Here is a 25,060-nt window from a genome sequence, read left to right as displayed (position 1 = left end):
GCAAAGCCCAAGTAGAAGAGGAATTCCTTATTGACAGAGAAGCTCTCTCGATGCTCCTGTGTGTGGATGATGAATTCATCGAGCCCTGGAACACTCCAGTGCTTCCTCAACGAGATCCACAGCCACTCAAAAAAGGATTAGTCTAGCAATCCACACTATGGAAACAAAGTGGATGAAGAATGCATACTGCCTAGATTATAACATGCAGTTGGACAGGCAGCCCATTGATGTAGTCCATCAATCCAAATATCTTGAGTATATACTACAGATGGACACAGAGGTGGGACCAGAAATTAATTGTAGATAAATGGATAACATTGCATTTGAGAAATCACACAGCCCTTTAAATACCAGTGTCCTCTTGTTTATAGTTATATGGCTGGGACTCATAAGTCACAACTACAGGTGATCCAAAGAACAATGAAAGAACCCACAGGTGTATATAAATGGTATGTTACCAATAATGAATGGCTTGGAAGAAGTGGCATAAGAGACACCATCAAAGACATTCATGATGAAGAAAGGAAACAGGTTGATCTTATAGCAAGAGCAAGGGATGACAGATGGGCAGTGCATAAATGGAAAAAAGAAGTAGGCTAGCCACCTAATAAGAACAAAGATGAGCCGCTTGAGTGTTTCAGTGGTATCCATGAAATAAAATAACCAAAGAAAGACCTCTAGCAGCATGAGGTGGACCCTCAGGAGGATTTGCTGAAAAACAGCAGCATCTGAGGTGAGAAGGTACAGATGGATTAGGATGGACAAGGTCACAGATCCACTTATGTACTGAAATAATGAAAGACTTACAGAAGAAGAAAAAAAAAGTCATGTGAAAAAAAAGCAGAACCAGAGAAAGTAGATACACTGACTTGGACTGGGTAAAGGAAAAAATAAACTTTTTATGAATACAGGTATAAAGACAAAGATGGGAAGGAGACCCAAATGGGAATACATTGTTATGGTCCTTATTTAAAGTGTATATTTATTATAGTGGGTTCTTCGAAGTTTCTGTTTGTTTCTGTTAAGAATACTGCTAAATTACTGGATTCCATGTGAGGTATAACAGCTTCCCCTATGTGCATTACCACATGACTGTCCACCAAAGGGCATTTCTAACATATTCCTGGGTTCTTATCTATGTCCCATATTTCCCAGGTTGCTAGATAACTGATTTCCGGATAAGTGAGGTGTTACTATATTTAACTTTAAGTTGTAGCCAGTAAATCTGTTGTAGATCTGTTCTAGGCTTAATTCAAGCCTCTGCTGGGGTCCTATAGGCCATCTTTAAAGTGTTCATTAAATGTATTCAAATATGGTAGACAGAGGGGAAGAGGGTGCCTCTCCTGTTTTCACAAAATCACAGTTTAGAATGAGAAAGGACATCTGTGGCCATCTGGTCCAACTCAAATGAGAACAGGATCCTTATGACAACATACTCTGCTTAAAGACCTCCAAGGAGGGGGAACCTACCTTCTCCCAGCCAGTCCTTTCCACTTTTGGAGAACTTTAATTGTTAGGAAGAACCTCAAAGGACCTTCCTAGCTCTAAAAGTCTATGACTCTATAACCCAGTCATGCAAAGGGGAGTTCCAAATTTGGGGGATAGTGCCTGGGCCTGGCTTGTCCCCATCCTAAGGAGACTAAGGGGAACCTCCTCCCCAGAGGAGAGAAGCTGACCTTTGGGTCATTCTCCCCTTGCCAAGGAATCCTGAACCTCTCAACACAATCTGGTGACATCTATTGACAACTCCCTGCCCAACTGGGAGGTACAAGAGAGTATTGAGTAAGATGCAGATCTGTTCTGCTGAGTATGTTGGTAATGAGAGAGGCTCATTTTGGGAGGCTGAAAGTTTGAGCCTCTGAGTCTTGTCCCCCATGAACTCCAGCCCTGGTACTCACATCAGGTCCCACTCCAGACCTTCTTCCTCAATGTCATACATCAGATTCATCAGGCGCCTTTTGAAGAAAATCTCAAAACGGAGGTCATCCTCGAACACAAGAGATTTCTCCAGCCCTCGCTCCACAACCTGCCAATGAAACCAGGTGATATGAATGAGCAGGGAGAATCTCTGAGTCTCTTGGTGGTCACCCCCTCTGTACCACTATTGAAACAGCTGCTCTCTGACCTGCTTCACCCACAAGCACAAGCCCGTCCTGTACACCTCTACCTGCTGACTCAGCATGCATCAGAAATGTAAGATCAGGAGATGAAGGGATGGGTCCATGTACACACCTGTGCACTCAAGGACAAATATAAGTTAGTTACACATATGTAGGTGCGGCCACACACAAGCTTTAACATCAGACTTACATATAGAAATGTAAGTGACCACAGATGCATGCGAGCATTGCCTCTTTCTCATGTCCTCTCTAAGCAATGGAATATCTCCACCCCAGTCCCCACCCCAGAATCTAATGGTCCATGAAGCAGCTGAGGGTCTGAGGGAGATGCTTAGCTGTCTCATATCCCCTAGCCCCCCAAAAAGAAGGTAGAATCATTCCTACTAACCCAGGATGCCCTTAACCTCCACTTAACTTATTCCAGACATCATTCCAATAAGGCCATTCTTCTCCCATTCCTTCCGTACCACTGACCCTCTCCTGTTTCCCCAAGGCCAGTGCTTCAGGATTCTGGGGGGCTAACTGACTGATTCCACTAGGAAGAAAGGCAGCCAGCCAAGTGTCTTAGCTTTGTGAGAAGCTCTGGCCCTGGCCTGGGTCCAGCCAACCTACCGTATCCTCCTCCTCAATCTGGCCAAAGATAGAAGGTCTATACATCTATCTATGCCCTGCTGCCTTCTTCCTCCTTCTTGGCCCAGGTCACTCACACTGCCATCTCTCAAACAGCCACAAACATGCCTTATACTTCAGAAGCAGCCAGCTCTTCAGGATAAATAACATCCTCCACCTCCAGGGTACCCCTTCTTCTCTTCCTTTCCCTTCCCCACAGCTCAGAATGTGGAAACATCTAGCTAGGCTTCTTCAGTCTCCCTGTGCTAGAAGGTCCACAGCCACCCTTTCTGACATCTAGGCTAGACATCTTGGACAAGAGAGGCCTCAGGGGCACACCACAGCTTCTTCCCAAGTATGTGAAAGGTTAAGATGAGAAAGAGGGATCAGACTTGTCCTTGGCCCCAGAGGGTGGCATTAGGAATATGCTACTGAGAGAGAAGTTTGAGCCTGATGTAAGGGGACAACCTAGGAAAAATTAGAGCTGTCCCAAAGTGGAACAACAATAAAAACAGCTCCCATCTCTATAGCACTGGAAGTTTGCAAATCTCTTTTATTTATAACAACCCTATGAGGTATATGGTAGACATATTATTATATCCATTTATACCAATGAGGAAAGTGAGGCTCAAATAAGTGAAGTGACTTACTCCTGTCTACAAGGCCAGGAAGTGTCTAAGTTGGGATCTGAAGCCAGGTCTGACTGCAAGCCCACTTTTTCTACTATACCATGTGCCTTTCCTGGTGATCAACAGAAGGTAACTGTGATGCCCATGCCCCCATCTGGATGGTCATGACCCCCTTGTTGGGATGCCAAGAGAGGGCTCCTGCTCAGGTCAGACTACATACCCCCAGGAGTCCTTCCCACCCTTGAAATAAGTGTGACAGCAGTCTCATAGGAACAGACTTACAGGATTTCAAATTTAGAAGAGACCTCAGGTGCTATCAAGTACAAACCATGCCTAGAGCAGAGTCTCCTCTTCAACCCACCTGACATTCATCCACCCCTCTTTTGCTTGAAGACCTGCCACAACAGGGAGCTCCCACCCTCCCAAGGCTGCCCATTCCTGGTTGTTAGGAAGTCCTCCTAGACATCATCAAACTGTCCTCTTTTTGGCTTCCATTCATTGCTCCCAGTCTGTCCCATGAGGCCAGACAGACCGATTCTGGTCCTTCAAATCCTCAGAGAGAGTTATCAAGTTCCCCCATCTTCCCACCCTGGTCTATAGGCTAAAAATGCCATTCTGTGCCTGGTGGGGATGTGGAAATCCATATGCCGTCCAGCTGAGTGCTCTTGAGATGCTGTGCTGCGGCATCAGACCGCTGTAATGGGAATCTTCCCTGCCCCTAGACCCCTTGATAGGCTTAAGTGAATCTGAGAACCTTCTCTGATTTGAAAATATACTCTGCCCCCTAATAGGCTGAATGTGGTCACATGGAGCCTGTGGTGGGAGGCTTGGTTTTCAGGAATGCCCACACCTTGTTACTTTGTGATTGAGCAATGGGTCAGGAGGGCTGTGACATTCTCTGAGCCAGGAAAAGGCTATATATACCCTAATGTGAGGTTTTGTTTTGGGGGCTCACTTTGGGAAGAGTTGTGTGATTTGTACAGATGAGACTCTGGCCAGCCATTGAGCCCCCCGGCTTTGAAAACCCAGATGTTGGTGCTTCCCATTCTGGTAACTAACTAGGTATGGATGTAATGGTCAGACAGCTGGAAGCCCTGTCTGTTGATCTGTTTCTCTGTCTGTATTTTTTGTCTGCTTATAACTTCTTTGTATTCTCTGAAGTTGAGGTACTGACTTTTTCCCATGAACTAGGTAAATGATATACGTTTGATTAAAGTAAGATTGTCAACCCATTTTGAGTTGCTTTCCTTTAGAAAAGCAGATCTAAGAACCTGTGCTAGCAGCCATCCTGGGTATGCTAGGATGCTTACTGCTACAACCCAGGGTGCCCTTTCCATTGGCACTCACCTCCTTCCAGATTTGGTGGTGACTGAGGAAGCAGCCCAACTCCCCCTTGGTGAGTGGACGGCCATGGTAGGGGTCCTGATACCCCGGCAGCATCCGAATCCCTAGTGCTTCCACTTGGCTTGTGTTCATGGCTCTAGAAGGAAGATGAACAGAACTATTTTCTAAGCCATTCAGGGCTACAGATGATGGCTGAGCCAGCTGAAGACAGCATATGGGGATAAAGTGGACAGAAATAAACTTTTTTACAAATATTATCTCATTTGATCCTCACAACAACTCTCCAAGGTAGGTGCTGTTATTGTTCCCACATCTACAGTTGAGGAAACTAAGACAAGCAGAGGTTAAATAATTTGTCCAGGGTCACACAGCTGGTAAGTGACAAAGGCCAGATTTAGACTCCAGTCTTCCTGACTCCAAGCCTAGCACTCTAAGCACTGTCACCTAGCTACTCCTATGAGCCCACCAGAAGCTACCTGCCCAGTGAGGAGGGTCATGGACTGTATATCCCCTCCCACAGAACTAGTTAATGACATGTGGAACACACTATATACCCCACGAATAAGATCTGTAATTCCTATGGTAATGGAAGGTGAGACTGGCCATACCTTGGCAAGGGATGCCCCACACACCATCCCAAGGCTAAGGAATTCTGTACAATTCTTAGGAGATAGAGGACTCCTCACAGGACCTGTAACCAATATTCCTGGAACTGCAATGTCACTGGTCCCTGCTGTGACCCAGGGCTCCCCCAGGTCCCCTGGCTACTCACCTTCCATCTATTGCATCAACAATTTTGCATTCAATCTCTTGCTCATAGAGAGTCCTCAGCATACGTTCACGTCTGTCCAGTCGACGCTTAAGATTAATCATGAAGACCTATATGGCCAAACACAAGCCATGGTCAAACCCCAAAGCCTCCCTCCATCCTCTCCCTCCCCTCCTCCTCCCAAACCTGACTCTCCCCAGGACCAGTGACCATCCTCACCTCATCAAAGCCCATCTTATCAGGTACCTTGGCCTGGACAGAGGTAAAATGTGAAGGTTCCACTGGGGGGTACTTTACTACAGGAAAATAAAAGATAAAAACATATGCATAGAGTCTTTTATGGTATCAAAGAACTGGAAACAGTAGATATTTATCACCATCAAGCCCCAGAAACCTCATCATCCTACAAAATCACATCAGCCTTGGAACTCACACCTCATCAGAACCATGGGCTCCTGGGACCACTCTGAATGGAGGGTGGAGCAGAGAGCTGTCTCTTCATTTCAATTTCCTTCCCTGTTCTCCTTTGGATTTCACGTTCCCAAGCTGGGTCCCCTTCCTTCCTCCCCCACCCCCACTTTTCATCTTCCTTAAGTCTATTGTTTTCCCTCATTATAGTATAAGCTCCTTGAGAGTGGGAATTTTCTTTTTCATATTTGCATCCCCACTGCCTAGCAAAGTACCTGGTGCACAGCAGGTGTCTGACTAAATGGCCAAACAAATCATGGTACACAAACCCAATGCAATATTACTAGGCTATAAGAAAGAGTGAATATGAAGAATACAGAAAAAGGGGGGGGGAGTTGTAGGAACTGATATAAGGCAAAATAAAAAGAACCAGGTAAACAATACACACAATGACAAAAACAATCTAAGTGGAAAGAAGAACACAACACAATAATGACCACACGGCCCCAAAGAAAAGATGTGCCTCCTTCTCTTCTTGCAGAAATGGGGAACTCTGGGTACAGAACACTGAATATACTTTCAAACTCTATTGATATGTTAGTTGGGTTTGCTAAACTGACTCCCCCCCCCCTTTTTTTTAATATTTGTTACAAGGGATGGCTCTCTGAATAGGGAGGGAGAGAAAAATATATTTGGAAACTAAGGTGATTTTAAAAAGACATCAATAATTTTAAGAGATATGCATGCTAGTCCATCCACTGGCCTAGACTCAGACTATCAGAAATGTGATTTCAAAGTCAACAACCACAAACACCCACACGTATAATTCCTACCTTCAAGGACCTCCTCCCCAGACACATACAGACATATATACCATATCACCAGACACGTGGAAAATGGATACACATGCACAGGAAACCAGACATAAGATGTGTGTAAGAACAATGGAACGGAAAAACAAATACAGAATGGAAATCATTTTGTGTACACACTGTAGGGAGACCAGAGAGAGGGAAGGAAATGTCTGGAATGATCAGGTCAGCCAAGGAAATCTCCATGGAGGAGAGGAGTTTTAAGGAGAAACTGAAGTGAGCAGAGGTGGGCAGATGAGCAATTCCAGGCCAGGAGGATGAGAAGCAGATGGGCCAAGGTGTAGCACCACACAGACTGAAGCTATTGCCTTCCCCACAAGAAATGCCCAGGGACAGGAACCTGGCCTATTGCAAGGTGAACTGACTTCCACCAACCTTCAGTTCTGCATGCCTGGAGTCAGGACAAAGACACAGTGTGAACCTTTCCCAAGGAATTCAAAGTGGAGAACAGGCTCTGGCCTGTGCTATGGACTGGACTGCAACCAGAACAGGAAGGCAGCTGTAGGAACCACCCGCAGGAGCCAAATTGCCAAACACCTCCAACGAAGGGTCTGCCCTCTGAGCTCAGATGTCCTCAGCTTCCTTCATTTCTCCTCAACTTCTGCAATCTAATTCCTTTTTTGCTCAAAGGCTGCTCCCATCCAGGTCATTAGTGTCCTGTTAAGTACCCAATCCCTCCTCATTCTCCCTGACTCCTCTATGGTACTTGACATTATAAGGGAAATGATGAGCAGGGTGCTCTTAGGAAAGCCTGAAGAGACTTGCATGAGCTGCTGAAAAGTGAAATGTACTGTGTACAAAGTGACAGCGATAATGTAAGGTGATCAGCTGTGAATGACTTAGCTATTCTCAGCAACACAATGATCCAAGCCAACTCTGAAGGACTTAGGATGAAAAATGCAATTCATCCCCAGAGAAAGAACTGATGGTGTTTGAATGCAGGGGGAAGCATACTTTTTTACTTTCTTTATTTTTTGAGGTTTTTTTTTGGTCTATGTTTTCTTTCACAACATGACTACTATGGAAATGTTTTTCATGACTACACATGTATAACCTATATCGAATTGCTTGCCTTCTCAATGAGGAGTGGGATAGGGAGGGAGGAAAGGGAAGAATTTGGAACTCAAAAGTTTTAAAAACAAATGTTAAAAATTGTTTTTACATGCAACTAAGGAAAAATAAAATACTAAAAAAAAAACAAAATAAGACAGTATGGTGCCATGTGAAAAAAAATGCTGGACTTTAAGTTAGAGGATTGAGGTTCTAATGTGACATTTAAACCCTTCGTGACCCAGCTCCAATCTACCTTTCTGGGGTTGTTATACATGACTCCTCTTCACACATTCAATGATATAATAGACCTCATACATAATACTCCATCTCCTATATCCATGCTTTTTCTTAGGCTGTGCCCCATGCCTGGTATGCATTTCTTCTTCTTGCATATGCCTCTTAGAACCCCTAATTTCCTTAGTTAAAACACCCACCTTCTACATGAAGCGTCTCCCCTAGCTGCTAGTACCTTGCCTTCAAAATTATCCTCTATATAAGCTTCCATAAAGTATAGACTGTGTTTATATTCCCCCTACCTAGCAGAGTAAATGGTACATGGTAGGAATTTAACAAATACTTCTTGAATAATTGAGTCTTGACTTCACTGATTACCAAGCTTGGGCAAGCTATTAAACCTCCCTGGGACTCAGCTTCTCCATCTGTAAAATGGGCTAGATAATGTCTAAGCCCAGTTGCAGTTCTTACTATACAGTCCTGAGACCACTTTCTCCCTTTTCACTGCTTTCCAGGGTTCTCTTCCCTCTCCTCTGTCTTGTCTCCTCCCATTCCAGAGAAAGCTATTTTCTAAGAAGCAACTGAATTTAACAAGCGCTTATGAAGTATTTTACTTTGTGTCAGGTGACACACGAGGAACTGGAAACTCAAAGACAAATGCGAGATAGGTTTAAGCTCTCTCCTCACTCCCCTCACTCAGAAAACATTCTAATGGCTTCAATTAATGGCTGTACAGAAGATTCCCAAGTCTCCATTTCCAGTCCTCTCGATCTCTTTCTGAGTTCCAGGCCCATATCTCTACTTGGATATCACACCAGCTCAACATGTCTCCAAACAAGCAAATTTCCCCCAAAAAAACCTCCCCCTCCCTTATCTATATTGCACTGATGGCCCCACAATTCTCTCAGGCACACAAGTCATCACTGACTCCTTAGTCTCCCACTGTTTTTTGGCTTACCACTAAGTTCTGCTGATTATTCCTTCAAAGTATTTCTCTATCCTTTCTTTCCCACTGTTATCCCTCCTGTTTAATGCCTGTTTCACAACATTTTCAATGACAGTACAGCTCCCCTAACCCCCAACAGAAGGCTCCCAAAAGAAAAAGCCAGGGGGGTGTCAGAATTTCTTATTCTAACATGGCTCTCCTTGGTTTGCAGAATTTCACTGCTTTATTCTCCAACAGAAACTTGTGCCCACAGGGTCCCCTGCTTTACAGCATCCTCAGAGTCTGTCCAGGTGCTCATGTTTCCTGCTGCATGCAATAACTAATCTCATGTTATTCAAGGACCTTGGTTCTAGTTTAAAGAATTAAATGGTATGTTTCAGGTGATCTTTTTTTTAAATTTTTTTTTAATTAAACAATCGGGGTTAAGTAACTTGCTCAAGGTTACACAACCAGTTATTTCTGGGTGTGGTGCTGGGTATATGAGCCCGGATTCGATCCCCAGGTCATCCTGACAGTGGAGCCGGTGCTCTTACTTGCTAAGCCACCTGGCCACCCCTAAGCAATTGGGGTTAAAGTAACTTGCTCAAGGTTATACAGCCAGGTGTTTCTGCGTGGGTGCTAAGTGTCTGAGCCTGGATTCAATCCCCAGGTCATCCTGACACTGGAGCCGGTGCTCTTACTCGCTGTGCTACCTGGCCACCCCACAGGTGATCTTTCTAAAGCAAAGTTCTGTCCATATCACCCTACCCCTCCACTCAACAAACTCCAATGGCTTTCTAATACCTCCAGAATCAAACATAAGCTCTTTTGCTAGGCTTTTAAAGCCTTTCCTCCCCTTCCAGTCTTCTTACACCTTACTCCCCTAGCAACACTGATCTAGCAGCATTAACTTTCTTGCTATCTCTGAATATGACCCCTCCTCCTCTTAACTCTGAGAATCTTCGGCGGTCCTCTGTATCTGGAATCCTCTCCTTCCTTGCCTCCAGCTCCTGGCTTCTCTGGCTTTCTTCAGGACTCAGTTCAAATGCTACCTTCTCTTAAGAGGCCTTTCCCAGTCTTTTCTCCCCCACAGTTAGAGCCTTTCTTCTGAGATTGTTTTCATTCACATTTGAATATATCTTGTATGTACATAGCTGCATCATGCTGCCTCCTCTGCTGGAATGGGAGCTCTTTGGAGGCAAGGGACCTGCTTTTGCACATCTGTGTATCCCAGCATGCCTAGCTCATTCTGTCTGTGGGAACAGTCGGTTCAGTCACGTCTGACTCAGCGTGACCCCATTGGGGGTTTTCTTGGCACAGACACTAGAATAGTTTGCCATTTCCTTTTCCATCTCATTTGTCAGGTGAGAAAACTGAGCTAACTAAGCAGAACACTCCCCAAATATACTATCTTTAAGGGAAGAAATTAATTTTGCCTTCTTGGATTACTGCAATAGCTTCTAGCCCATCTCGCTGACACTCATCTCTTCTCTCCCTCACCAGATACATACAGATTATTTTTACTAATCAGTTCCATCCCATCATGGGCAGCTAGGTGGTACAGTGGGTAGACTGCCAGGCCAGGCCAAAGAGTACCAATTCATCTTCCTGTGTCCAAATCTGGCATCAGATACTAGCTATGTGATCCTAGGTAACTGTTTGCCTTGGTTCCATATCTACAAAATGAGCTGGAGAAGGGTATGCAAACAACTCCAGTATCTTTGCCAAGAAAACCCCAAATGGAGTCACAAAGAACCAGACACAACTGAAATGACTGAACAACAGTGAAATCCATCATATCATTACTACTGCTCAAAAACATTCAGTGGTGTCTGTTCCTTAACATTCAGACTTCTGAACTTGGCATTTAAAGTCCTCAATAGTTTCAGTCTATCTTTCTAGTTCTATCCCACCACTCTTTCCCAATACAAACCATCTGTTCTAGCCAGTCTGGACTCCTTACTGTCCTTTAAACATTCCAGTTCTATTATTTATTAGGTGGGTTACCTTGAATATTAACCTCTCTCATAGACAAAACAAGAGGATTTTATTTTAAGATCCTTCGGGGTTTTTCAACTTTAAATCTTATGATCATCCCAAAAGAGTACTAAAAATGTTAGCTATTACAATCAAAAGAAAAAGAGAGAGTACTTAAAGGTAAATGTATTAGTAAAAAAATAGATAAGACTGTGCCTCTATTTGCAGGAGACATAACAATTTACTTAGAAAACCCCAGAGAACTAGTGAAGAAAATAACCAAAGTGATTCATAGCCTCAATAAAGTAGCCAAATGCAAAATAAATACACTAAGAACCACCAGTATTTCTATTCAGTACTAACAGAAACCAGGTGCAACCAATAGTGAGAGAAATTCACTGATCTAATTTGACAGAAAATAGGTTTAGATCACCATATTATACCATATCCTACATATACACTAATAACTTACCTAAGTGACCTAAACAAAAGGTTACATCATAAAAAACTGGAGGAGAAGGGAAAGAGAATTCACGATCAAACAAGAGACCAAGGAAATTACAAAAGACAAAATAGTCAATTTTGGTAATGCAAACATTTTAAAGTCCTACCAAAATCAATTTTACAAGAATAAAAAGAAAAACTGGAAAATGGAGGGAAGGGGGCAGGCAGGTCTTTGCATCAGTTATCTCTGGTATCCAAGATATATAGGGAATAGACACAAATATATAAACCATTACTGAATAGATAAATGGTCAAAATATATAAAGAGTTTTCTAAAGTAGTACAAATGATAATGGGGGAAATACTCCAAATCATGAGTCATAAGAGAAATGCACATTTAAACAATTCTGAAGTTCCACCTCATACCCATCAAACTGACAAAGATGATAAAAGACTAGAATAATCAATGAATTTGGGAGGGTTTGGAGCTTCACACAGATACACTAATAAACTGTGGTCCAACCAACTATTCTGGAAAACAACTTGGAATTATGCAAGAGAAGACACTGAACTGTCCATACCCTTTGACTCACTAATCCTACTTCTAGGAGGACAAGGGCAAAGAAGTCCCTATATGCATACCATGATATTCATGGCTACACTTTTTAGAAAAAAAGAAATAGGAAGAAAGAAGGAAAGGAGAGAGGAAGGGATAGAGGAGAGGAAGAAAGAAAGAAAAGAAAGAAGGAAGGAAAGAAGAAAGGAAGGAAGGAAGAAAGGAAGGAAGGAAGGAAGGAAGGAAGGAAGGAAGGAAGGAAGGAAGGAAGGAAGGAAGGAAGGAAGGAAGGAAATAGAGAAAAAAGAAAGAAAGCAGGGAGGAAAGAAAAAGAGAAGAGAAAGAAAGCAGGGAGGAAGGAAAAAGAAAAAAGGAAAGAAAGGAAGGAAGGGAAAGAAAAAAGGAAAGAAGGAAGAGAAAGGAAATAAGGAAGGAAAGAAGAAAGAAGAAAAGGAAGGAAGGAAAGAAACAGAGTGGGTACCCATCAATTAAGCAATAACTGTACTGATTGTGACTCCTGCACATAACAATGCATTACTGAACTGTAGTAAAGGAAGAGTATGAGAAATTCAGAGAAATATAGTAAGGTTTGCATGAATTTTTGCAGAACAGAGAAAACAGAACCAGAAGAACCAATATTCACAACCACTATTATCATGCAAATAAAAACAACATCTAAAGGCAGCCAAGTTCTAACTAAACAAAATGCTCAATTTTGATCCCAAACAATAAATAATAAAATATATTTCCTATCTCTCAGTGAAGAGGTGGGGGACTACAGGTGCAAAATATTGCACTTGCTATCAGACATGATCCCTGTGGTGGTTAGTTTTGTTTAACTTCTTTTCTTCATTACAAGAGATGGTTCTGGGGTGACTAGGTGGAGCAGTTAATAGAGCACTGGCTCTGGAGTCAGGAAGACCTGAGTTCAAATTCAGCCTCAGACACTTGACACGCTTACTAGTATGACTTTGGGCAAGTCACTTAACCCCAATTGCCCTCCAAAAAAAGCAGCAAAAAAAAAAAAAGAGATGGTTCTAATGGGAGGGTGGGGAGTAAACTGGGAAATGACTATGAGTTAGGTGATATAGTGGACAGAGCATTGTACTCTAAAGTCAGGAAGATCTAAATTCAAATTCAACCTAAGACACTCATTAGCTGTGTGACCCTGAGAAAGTCACTTAACCTCTATCTACCTCAGTTTCCACATGTGCAAAATTGGGATATTAAGAGCACCTACCTCTCAGTAGTATCATGAGAATCAAATATCAAAAAAGATAATATTTGTAAAGTGTTTTGCAACCCCTGAAAGACTCTATAAAGGCTATTAATAATAATAATACCTTTAAACAAATCCTATGATCCTGTGCCTTACCCGCTTCCTCCATGTCTTGCCTTCTGACAATCCAAATCCTACTCTTTCTTCAAGGCCAGCTATGTCCTATGTCTTCCATCAAGTTTTCCCAGACTACTCCTACACACCATGACCTCTCCCTCCTTTGACTTTCTATGTACCGTCTATAACCCCCATTCACATCAGTCTTATGGATAGTTGTCTCTGGAATTAGGAGCTTTGGCTCCAAATGACCAAACACAGGATTCCCATACTGACAAGAAGCTTAGTAGTGGACTAGGTTTTGACTGGAAAGAGATCTGGTCTCAAGAGAGATGTAGTTTTCTAATTCCATGCTGCCCAGTTCAGTCTTGGGAGAAGGGAATAGCTGTGGTCCAGGGGAGCTGCTCTCTTGGACTTCTCAAAGGACACAGAGAATTTCCAAATATAGAGTGTGAGGGGCAGCTAGGTGGCGCAGTGAATAGAGCACTGGCTCTGGAGTCAGGAGGACCTGAGTTCAAATCCAGACTCAGACACTTAGCACTTACTAGCCGTGTGACCTTGGGCAAGTCACTTAACCCTAATTGCCCTACCTTCCCCCCTCCAAAAAGCAAAAAAATAAAATAAAACAAGTATAGAGTGTGACATGGAAAGCGAGAAGAAGACAGCCATTTCCAGGGAGAGCCTCAGTTGAGCACAGGTTGGGATCAGACTTACCCATGACTTCAAGCTGAACATGCATGAAGCTCTCAGCTTCATCTCGCAGGGAGCTGTGGGCCCTCAGTGGCACTGGGAGGAAGCCGTAGACCTCCTTGTTGCAGACAAACATCTGCACTTCTGCAAGCAGCAAAAACCAGAAAAGAAGTCAAAGTACTGTTGTACTGTAACAACACACAAACATTCAAATACCAAGATGATTAAAAGACCATGGTAGATGGATGGGCAAATGGAGATATTTATGCAAATAGGAGATTTTGTCATTCTGTGTGACCCCCTCCTTGGAGTTGAATCTTGTCTAATGTCACAGGGCTGCCCAAAGTCTGTAATAAGCCAGAGGATGCTCACCTGCTTGCTTACAGGAGAAAGCAAAGACAATGATGTCATCAAAGGACCAGGTGTAATCAGGATGTGGGGGGTAGAAGGAGAGCTCCCGGGAGGCCTCTTTCCTTAGGTCTATCAAAAAGGTGGAGTGTACCATGGGAACAGCAAAGCAGCCACGGCGATCCCGCCTCCTGATGGGTATGTATGCAGGTGTCCGCTTATAATAGCCCTGGGAGGAAAGACAAGTGAGTCCCTGAGTAGAAAAGGAATACCCAGGGAACTCCCAAGGGAGAATCAGAGCCCTAGAAGGTGAGTTCAAGAGGGCAAGGATTATACACAGCAAAGAGCTGCTTGTGTTTCTGCACAAACAAGTGTAAATGTAGAGAAAGCAGGAATTGGTGGGGAATCAACCAACAAGCATTCATTCATAGCTTTATTAATTTACTAATGTGCCAGGTATTATACTAAGTGCTAGGTATATAAAGAAAGGCAAAAAACAACCCCTGCCCTCAAGGAGCTTACATTTCAGCAGAAAGCCAAAGACAAAGTTGTTTGGGTCTTAGTAAAGCAAAGGCAGGGCAGGCAAACCCTGATATTTTTTAAACGACCAATTCAGAAGCCAACAGAATCAGGGTCATCAAAATCCTGAAAGTGGGACCTTTACGTTCCCCACAATCATCATCACACATTGCATGGAAGTTGTGGCCTGCTTACCTGAGAAGTCATCCCACACCAGAAATTGGAATAGGCAGCTCTGGAGTCCAACATGGGAGCCACAACCGTCTTGTTCTCTGCAATCAGCAGGGACAGAGTGTCTGGGTTTATCAGAAGATTATCTGCATCCAGAAACTAAAAAGCAGAAGAAGCAAGACAGGATAGAATTCACATCACATGACTGAGACAGCCATCAAGCCAGCTGGTTTGTCCAAAGTTCTCAGGATATAACACCTCCCAGCTGTCTTCCTCCTGCCTTCCAGCCTCTCTCACACTAGCCAGCATAGCAGTCTTTAAGTCCCAGTCAACCCAGATACCTTTTTTCACAATAAATTTATTTATTTACTTTTAGTTTACAACATTCAGTTCCACAATCCCTTGAGTTCCAAATTTTCTCTTCCTCCCTCTCCTCCCCCCTCCACTCTCTCCACGGCAGCATGTAATCCGATATAGGTTCTACAAATACCTTCACACTAAACATTAGTCAAGTTGTAAAGAAGAATTATAACCAATGGAATGAACAAGGAGAAAGAAGGAACAGAACAAAACAAAAAAAAAATGAGAGAGAGCAAGTACTTTGCTTCAATCTGCATTCAGACTCAGTAGTTCTTCCTCTGGATGTGGATAGCCCTCTCCATCATGAATCCCTTATAACCTTGCACTGCTGAAAGGAGCCCAGTCCATCAAAGCTAGTCATCACAGATACAATGTGTCTGTAACTGTGTACAAAGTTCTCTTGGTTCTGCTCTCCTCAGCATCAGTTTATATAACCAGATACTTTTTTTACATGTCAACTTTAATCACATTTTACTGTGTTCTTACATCACTTTCACTTTCAAATATAATTCTCTCCTCCTTTCCCTACCCATTGAACTATCTCTTTTGTTAAAAGATTTAAAAAGAAGGGAAAAACAGCTCAGAAAAACTAACATCTCCACTGATTCTGACAGTCAGTGTGATTGTCATTGATCAAAACGCCAGACAGCACAAAGTCAAGGACCTCCTTCCAAGTGGACATCAAACACTTAATGAGGACACCTTAGATCAGACCAACCACACGGTTATTGACTAATCATACTATCATATTAACCAGCCATATGGTTATTGACTAACTGTACATAACCATCTAGCCTACATCTCTCCATCTTCTCCACAAGAATAGCATGAGAATTTTTGGCAAACGCTCAACTAAAATCTGGGCAAACTGTATCTATTGGATTCCTTTAATCTACTAGAATAACCCTATCAAAAAATACGAGTTAGTCTGGCATGACCTGCCCTTGACAAAGCTATGTTAGCTCTTTGTGATCCTGGCTCCCTTCTCTCAGCATTATTTTTTAAAAAAATAGACATTTCACCCTTCTCCAATTCTGGCCAAGAAATCACTAGATATTCTGCTTTGGCCTAAGGAAGAATGCCAGCAGATACTCAGAAAACTGAAGTCCCCATCACTTTCGTATCATGAAAGGGTTGTGATCTATCTCCCAAACTCCTCCAGCACAAACCAGAGCCACAAAGCTATTCATATTCTTTGGTGTGGAAATTCCTCTCTTGGAGTTGACACTCCAAACGAAAAAGAAATTTATGCAAAGACATTCCCAGCTGTGCCATTCAAAACTGAATGACTACAACACTCCCCTCATCCCCCACCCCCCAAAAGGATGTTAAGCAAGCAGTAACTTGATGGCAGCAGGGTGATAAGAGTGAGAAGAGCGCTGGAATGGACCTTGGTGCACTGAGGCCTAGCTCCAAAACATATTTACTAGTTGTATGAGTGTGGACAAATCCCTCTATCTCTCTGAGTGTCAGTTTCTTCACCAAAATTAATATAATAATCCTTGCACTACTGACCTTAAAGGGATCTGCAAAACATTATAAAGAGTACAGAAGGGGAGCTATTATTACTGTGACTATGTAGCAGTGAAAAGGGCCATATGGATACTGGTAAGACAGAAATGTGTCTGAGAAGTGATGTTAAGTGTAAAACGTAGAAGACAAAATGCCATATACAACAGTGATCATGACTCCATTAACATCATTCCAATAAAGAGAATTGAATGTAGACTTGAATATTTACTTGCTTTTTGATTTAGGGGTAGTTTCTCAGTTTTGTATTTTTTAACAACAATTAGAGGTACTATGAAAATGAGACACGGTAGTTAGTGGTTGGAAGCTTCAATCTAAGATCTATCTCTGTTGTTGTTTTTCAGTGGTTTCAGTTGTGTCTGACTCTTTGTGACCTCGTTGGGGTTTTCTTGGTAGAAATACTGGAGTAGTTTGCCATTTCCTTCTCCAGTTCATCTTACAGGTGAGGAACTCAGGCAAAGAGGGTTGTGACTTGCCTAGGGTCATACACCTAGTTAATGTCTGAGGTTGGATTTGAACTCAGGTCCTCCTGAGTCCAGGCCTAGCACTCTATCCACTTTGCCACCTAGCTGCCCCAAGATCTCTCTTTTAGGTCACAAAATATCAGAACTGACAGAGACCTAAGAGATATTCTAGACCAACCTGCTCATTTTACAGAGGGGTAAACTGAGACCCATCTGAATGACAGGGCTTATTCAAGGTTACATGGCTAGCTAGTGGCAGAGTTAGGAAGGACTCGAGTTCAAACTCAAACTGAAGCTGAGATAATTTCCTCAAAAAGTCTCTGCTGGGTGCTGACACTGACCACTTCAGTGCAGGGTGCTTCTGTATTTACATTCACGGGCTCTGCAAAGACTAGGCAAGTTTGCTATTTTAAGGAACATTGGTATGAGGGTGGTGGCAGGAACAGGTAGGTGGTGGCAATCCTTTTGCAAAAGGAAAGGAACAAATTTTACCTGTTGTATAAATCTAGATGATCACATGCCAAGTTTGCTTAAAGCGAGAGGTACTTGTGATGCCAGTTATTTCTGGTGTCTACATCCTCCTCTCCTGTACTCCTGTACTAAGCCTGGCTCTTCCTGTAAACCTTATCTCTCACAGTCCATAGGGAGAGAGGGGCCACACTCCCAACCTTAATTCTGCTCTGCCTCCTGCTACTTCTGTCAAGAAAGATGCTCACTCTAGCCTACCTAGGGCCAGAGAAATCCTGGAACATCTGTCAATTCCCCAGAGATACCAGGATCACTGGTCCCTGGATCTCTGTGTGCTGTCAAAGCAGGCTTGGGTGCTGGTGGTACAAGTGGGGCCTTTTTTTTTTTTCTTAAATTCTTATTTATCAAATGAGGCCTTTCTGATCATCATGATGATGATTTATAGAGAGACACTGTGGCATAATAGAGTCAAGAAGACCCAGAGTTCAAGTTCAGCCTCTGATGTATCCTGGCTGAGTGGCCCTAGGCAAGTCACTTTAATTCTCCGTGTTCCAGGCAACTCTCTTGAGACTTTAAGACTATAAATGGCAAAGCAAAGAACTGAGTAGCAGAGTGAAGGCTGAGCAGCACTAGAACAGGGAGTTTCTTCCTCTGAGAGTCCTTTATACCAATGAAAAAGGGCCAGTCCAAAACAAGCAAACAAACAAAACCCCTGACCTTTATAAAATGACTCCCAAAGACAACGTGGCATAGAGTGAGTGAAGATCTAGCCTCAAAGTCAACAAGACCAAGGATTCAAGGATTCAAGAATAGACTGGGAAGCATACTGCATCTGTGACCCTAGGAGAGTCCTTTCAGTCGGTCCCCCAGGCAAGGCTCCAAGGCTCTAAGGCTTTTTAAAGCCTCAAACCAATGAAATCACAAGGGTCAAGAGGAATACTTCAAGTTTGCAAAGCATAGATTAATTGATGGAATATTATTATTCTCATCTTGCAGAAAAGGAAAACTGAGGTTTAGTGACTGGGGTAAGATCACACAATATGTGTCTGAGGTGAAATTTTGAACTCAGATTTTGGGGACTCCAAGTTCAACACTTGCTGACTCTCTTAAATCAGCATCAGTTCAGCTTTAACTTGTGACAGGCAACTTCCTCTTCCCTCATAAACCCAAGGGGATAGGAGGCTGAGATGGGGGGAAGGGGAGAGGGGAAGAAAGAGAAGGGTGGGAAGCAGTCATCGGCTCTTACCAGGATGTAGTCTGCCCACATATCCCGAGCTGATTTCAGGGCTGCCTGTCTCAGCTTCATTACATGCTCATAGCGAGAATTGGACCAGTGCTTGGGACCCTCCTCATCAGGGTAGGACCTGTGTGGAGCCACAATTGCCTAAAAAGTTAGTACCAGGGCCAAGTTGGACCCCCAGACCAGATAGCAGCCTATCCCTTTGGGAGAGGGGGGTCCTGTGAGGGAGGAAACCCAGTTCCCTCTGGGGGCTGCCTCCATGGTTGGCCCTTTCTGTCCCTGTCCCCAATGGGTGTCCTGGCCCCCAGCAGTCCCTGCAGGTTGGCTGACAGCTCAGACCAGCCCAGTCAGTTTCCCGCCTCCTGCAAGATCCCTTCCCACTCCTCACCTCGGCTCCTCCATGGGCCGCCACTCCACGTAGTGGTACAAGCTCTTCACGCCCACCAGCCACTCCCGCAGCACAGCCGAGGTGTTGTCCACGTTGTGGTCCGTGGCCACCCTGCAAAGACAAAGGCACGCAGCGCTCAGAGCCGGGGTCGGCAGGGGAAGGGCCTGGGACGAGGGGAGGGGGCAGCGATGGGGATCCTCACCAAAGCGCGGTCCGGTCCCGAGGGTGCCGCAGCCTCTCCAGGGCTCCCAGGGTCGAGGGCAGCGCGTGGGCCGCATTCCGGGCGATGAGCGCGATGAGGACCCGCGGCGCCTGCAGGGAAGACTCGGGGCTCCACCGCTCCTCCGGGAAGTAGGCGGCAGCTCGGCCGGGGCCCCACAGGAGCAGCGCGGCGGCGGCGCACAGCGCCAGGCCCAGCGGGCCCGGGGCCCGGGGGCTAGAACTGCGGCTGCGGCTCCGGCTCCCGGCCCAGGCTGCGCCCATGGCGAGAGAACCCTGCCCTTCCCTGCCCACAGCTGCCCGCCGCCTCGCCTTTAAGCCGCCTTTCCGCCCTCCGACCGCCGCGCTCCGCACACAGCCCAGCCCAGCCCAGTCCCCGCCAACCCCGCCACGGCGATTCCCCGGCAAGCTCTCGGCCCAGTCCGTGTGAACTTAGAGCCCGGATCCAGCCTTAAAGGAATGGGCCTCGAGTCCCAATCCCCCAACCGGGACCCCGCCCCGCCCCAGCACCGGTCTCTGGCCTTAAAGGGGTGGGCTCTCCTCCCCAGACCTGCCCCTTCCCCAACCGGCACCGCCCGGCCACGGAGCCCAGCCTCGTAGGGAGCCGCCCCTTGAACCTAGACCTGGCGGCCTAGTGAAAGGCTCACTGTGTGTCCCAGTCCGGGCCCAGGGAGGACACTGGACATGTGCCCTACGGGATTGGGCCGGACAAACAGGACCCCACCACGGCCGGAGCGCTGGACTCTGGCCTTAAAAGGACGGAATAACCGGTCCTAAGTGGCCCAGTGCCCAGGCTTCCTACAGCACGTAATGGTTGAGTCCAGCAATGCATCTGGGTGCCGGGGTTGTGCCTCCCCATCCGAAATGACTTTTAGGTGGGGTATTTCATTCAATCAGGAGTCACAGAACGTCAGAAGTGGAGAAGGGCAGCCTCTTCACCCTCTGTAAGCACCGAGCAGCACCCAGTTAGGTGGGGAATGCTGCCGACACCTCGGCCCCAGCCCCTGCATCTCCTTCACCCCTTACTATCTATGGAGCCTGGAGGATTGGACTCAAACCCCACCTCAGGGACTGAGTTTGGAGACCTCTAACTCTAAAACCCACTGCCCCGTGTGATGAAGCCTTAGTTACCCTAACCAGCTTCACCAAACTGTCTGAGCAACGTGCTTAAGGAGTCATTCCAGAGCTGAAGAGGGCCTGAGGGATGATCTGGAGAGACTCCTTTTTTTTATCGATGTGGAAACAGAGGCCCAGATTTCGTTATATAAATGCTATTATATAACATTTACATATATACAATATTATATAACATATATAAAATTGCAAAGCATTTTACACGTGTATATGTGATTTGATCCTCACAATAATCCTGGAAGTTGGGGCTATTGTTACTCCTATTTTACAGACGAGGAAACTGAGGCAGACAAGTTATATTTAATATACTTGCCTAGCTTTCTGCAGCTAGTAAGTGTAACTTGCTTAAGGTCACACAGGTAATACATGCTCCCAGATCTTTATACTCATTCAGGGGCCGGGGCCAGGACCTCAGATCACAGATCAGATTGGAAGTCTTAGCATATCTTTTATGTGTAACTACTTTCACTTTTTACTATATTTGGATGATGTAAAGGAAATGGCAAGGAGTATGTGCTTATTTTGGTCCCTAGGAAATCAATCACCAGATACTGACTGATATGCTCTCTCCCCCCTCCACTACCTTGTCTATGGAGAACAGGTTGCCATTGTTTGTTCTCCATCACTATAGGAACCTGTAGAGCAGGGTCACTAGTCAGTTGAAACCTTTCCTATCCAGTGACTAAAAAATCCTTACTTCCTCCTCCCCTTACACCTGTGATTCAGAGTAGCCACCCGCTGAGATGAAAACCTTCTCAAGCTGTTACCATTCCTGTTCTCTCAGGTTCATCTAATTTTTCCCAATCTTTCCCAATTCCTTATCCTCTGCTAGCTTACTGTTCCCTCTGGTACCTCTGTTCTACAATGATCAAACTCTCTTTCATCCTAAACCCAGACCACTCCTTATATTCTTTCCAATTTCTTACACTTAAGGAAACCTAACACCCTCCAGGAGATGCTACATCTGTAGCAACCGTACCCAATGCTGGATGCTCCTCTCATCCCTGCCGGTTACCCCAACCATTGGGCCAAGAAAAGTGTGTGTCAGACTCCTTGCTCCTCACTTCCATTTCCAAACCATTGCTCTGCTTCTATCACTTTGAAACCTCACCTCTGTAGAGGTTTGCTCCATCTGTATCAATGATGTTAAAAGCTTTCTTGTATAGTTCTTTTTTGTATTTTTGCCACTTCTTTTTTTAAAAGCAATCGGGGTTAAGTAACTTGCTCAAGGTTACATGGCCAGGTGTTTCTGGGTGGGTGCTAAGTGTCTGAGCCCAGATTCGATCCCCAGGTCATCCTGACACTGGAGCCGGTGCTCTTACTCACTGTGCTACCTGGCCACCCCATATTTTTGCCACTTCTTAATCTCTCCTGTTTCTGTTAAATCTCTACTATTTTTGCCTTTTATCAACCCATTTTTACATAAAACTTTCCTTTGATACCTCTAATTTTCTTGAAGAGATCTCATCTTTCTCTTTCTAAAGATAAAAAAGGTGGTCCCATCACTTCTTGGCAGGTAGGAGAAGAAATGGAAGCAGTGTCAGATTTTATATTCTTGGTCAAAGATCACTGCAGATGGTGACTGCAGCCATGAAATTAAAAGACACTTGCTCCTTGGAAGGAAAGCTACGGCAAATCTGGACAACATACTAAAAAGCAGAGATATCCCCTTGCCAACAAAGGTCATATAGTCAAAGCTATGGTTTTTCCAGTAGCAATGTATGGTTGTGAGAGTTGGGAAGTCGAGTGCTACAGAATAGACATTTTTGAACTGTGGTGCTTGAGAACACTTTTGAGAACACCTTGGACAGCAAGGAGGTCAAATCAGCCAATACTTAAAGAAATTAATTCAGTCTATTCAATGGAAGTTCAAGTACTGAAACTGAAACTTTGGCCATGGTGAGATGGGACTCATTAGAAAAGACCCTGATGTTGCAAAAGGTGAAAGGCAAAAGGAAAAATAGGATGGTAGAGGATAAGATGGATAGATGGTATCATGGAAACAATGAACATGAACTTGGACAGATTTTGAAAGATAGTGGAAGGTTATGGAGTCATGAAGAAACAGACAGTACTGAACAACTGAACAACAACCATTTCTATCAGGGCAGCTAGGTGGTATAATGGATAGAGTTTGGGGGCTAAAGTCAGGAACACTCATCTCCCTAAGTTCAAATCTAACCTCAGACACTTACTAGCTGTGTGACTCTGGGCAAATCACTTCACCCTGTTTGCCTCCATATCCTCATCTGTAAAATGAGCTGGAGAAGGAAATGGTAAATCAGTCCAGTATCTCTTCCAAGAAAACCCCAAAATGGGATCACAAAGAGTTGGAAATGACTGAACAACAACAAGCAGATTCAGATTCTGTCATCCACTGGCCTCTAGGGTACCATTCTCCCTTTTTATTTTAAAGGATGTGTGTATGTACCTGAGACAGTTTTCTTCATTCCAACCTCTGTCCTAGTACTTGGAAATTTCAGCATAGATTTTGATGTCTTCTCAAACATCCTAGCCTCTCAGTTCATCAGCTTTAGTATCTATATGTCTTTACTCCATGTTAGTAACCCACAGGGAAATCCAAGATACCTTGGATCTCATTACTATGCTACCTCCATGATCCTGAAACTCTGAAGTTTATCTCTGATCATAACTTCCTAACTCTCCATTTCTCCCTCTATTGCACCCCTCCTAAACCTATTGAGGGAATAGGTTCTCCCAATCCATCACACCTTCTTTATCCTGACTTTACTTTAGTCTTGATCCCATAATTGACCAATTCAGTCTCACACTGCCCCTTGCCCCCTTCACCTGTCCCCATCCATACATTGCCCCTAATCCTGAGTTATCTCCACTATCTTCTTTCTTTTCTCCTGCTCACATTCTGCTTTATGCCACTGGAGGGAGTTACTTAACCATGCTAACTGTGTCCTCCTTGCCAAAGCCAACCCTCGTATGGGTGCCCTTAATCCCCTCCCCTTTCCTTTTCTCTGGTAAAAAACTTCCTCCTTTGCTCATGAATCTTCCATCTCTTATCTTCAATCTCTACTCAACTACTGGATCCTATACTGTTTCTTACACACATGGCCAGGGCTCCCTTAGTCTTGAAAAACCTACCTTTGCCCTGCCATCCTCTCAAGCTACTGCTCTTCTCTCCCTTTTAAACAAAGTCCTAGAAAAAGTCTTCACTCTGTAACTGCAGCTTGTTTCTTAGCCTCTTGACACATGGTTTTCAACTCTATCCACCCAACCAAAACTCTTCTTTCCAGAGTCATCAATGATCTCTTACCCACTAAGTTGGATGGGTTTTTCTCAGCCCCTAATCTTACTTGACTTCTCTACAAATGTTAGTCTTCTCAACCACTCCCTCCCACAGTTTTCAGGATACTTTTTTCTTTAGCCTCTTCTCTTGTCTAAAACCCATCCCCTCTCAAACTCCTTTCCTGGATCATCATTAACAACCCCAAACCATTAACAGTTCTCAAAGTTCTGCCCTGCGTCTCTTCTCTCCTCTCACAACACTCCTTCCTTTAATTTCACCGGCTCCCATGGGTTTAATTATCATCTATATGCAGATAACACCCACATCTATAAATACAGTTCTAATCTGCTGAATTCTAGTTTCATATTGCCAAACATTGGCCAGACATCTCCACTTGGATATCCCATTAATATCTCAAGGTCAACATGTCTAAAGCAGAACTCATTATTATCTTGCCCCTAATGAACCCATACCACCCTTCTTCTAGTCACTAAATTTTAAAAGCCTGCAACCATCCCAGATGCTTCCCTCTCCAATCTGTTGCCAAGTCCTGTACATTGCATCTCCACAGCATCTCTTGAATCCATTTCTCTCCACTCACCACTAGCTTATCACCTCTCCCTTTTCTATAATAATAACCTCCTTATTGGATTGCCTGTTTCCAGTCTCTCCCTTTTCCCATGCAACCATAATAATCTTCCTAAGGCATAGATCTATGTTACGTGTATAAATATCATCTGGGGATCCCTGTTGCTCTTAAGATAAAATACCAACTCCTCAGTCTAGCATCTAAAGCCTTTTACAATCTGATACCAGGGGGCGGCTAGTTGGTGCAGTGAATAGAGCACCAGCCCTGGAGTCAGGAGGATCTGAGTTCAAATTCCGCCTCAGACACTTAACACACACACACACAAAAAACCTAGCCATGTGACCTTGGGCAAGTCACTTAACCTCAATTGCCCTCCAAAAAAAGCAAAAACAAAACAAAACA

At 44.3% G+C, this 25,060-nt stretch overlaps 1 protein-coding gene across 1 annotated transcript; it reads right to left on the bottom strand.

Moving 5' to 3' along the window:
- Positions 1–1,636: 1,636 nt before the first annotated feature.
- COLGALT1 (collagen beta(1-O)galactosyltransferase 1) lies at positions 1,637–20,998 on the bottom strand. Its single transcript, XM_069083168.1, has 10 exons — positions 19,657–20,998; positions 19,455–19,565; positions 19,073–19,190; positions 15,029–15,163; positions 14,339–14,543; positions 13,991–14,110; positions 5,691–5,767; positions 5,475–5,581; positions 4,706–4,838; positions 1,637–2,026 (listed from the first exon to the last, which is right to left on the bottom strand). The coding sequence occupies exons 1-10, from the start codon at positions 19,935–19,937 to the stop codon at positions 1,895–1,897; spliced, it is 1,419 nt and encodes a 472-aa protein (XP_068939269.1). The 5' UTR covers positions 19,938–20,998; the 3' UTR covers positions 1,637–1,894.
- Between the last annotated feature and the right edge of the window lie 4,062 nt (positions 20,999–25,060).

This window comes from Petaurus breviceps, unplaced genomic scaffold (genome assembly GCF_028583685.1).
Source record: "Petaurus breviceps papuanus isolate PSGF00001 unplaced genomic scaffold, PetGlider_PUasm1.0 172, whole genome shotgun sequence".
NCBI classification, from domain to species: Eukaryota; Metazoa; Chordata; class Mammalia; order Diprotodontia; family Petauridae; genus Petaurus; species Petaurus breviceps.
Note: the sequence above shows the minus strand (reverse complement) of the source record. Positions and strands in the feature narration are given on the sequence as shown.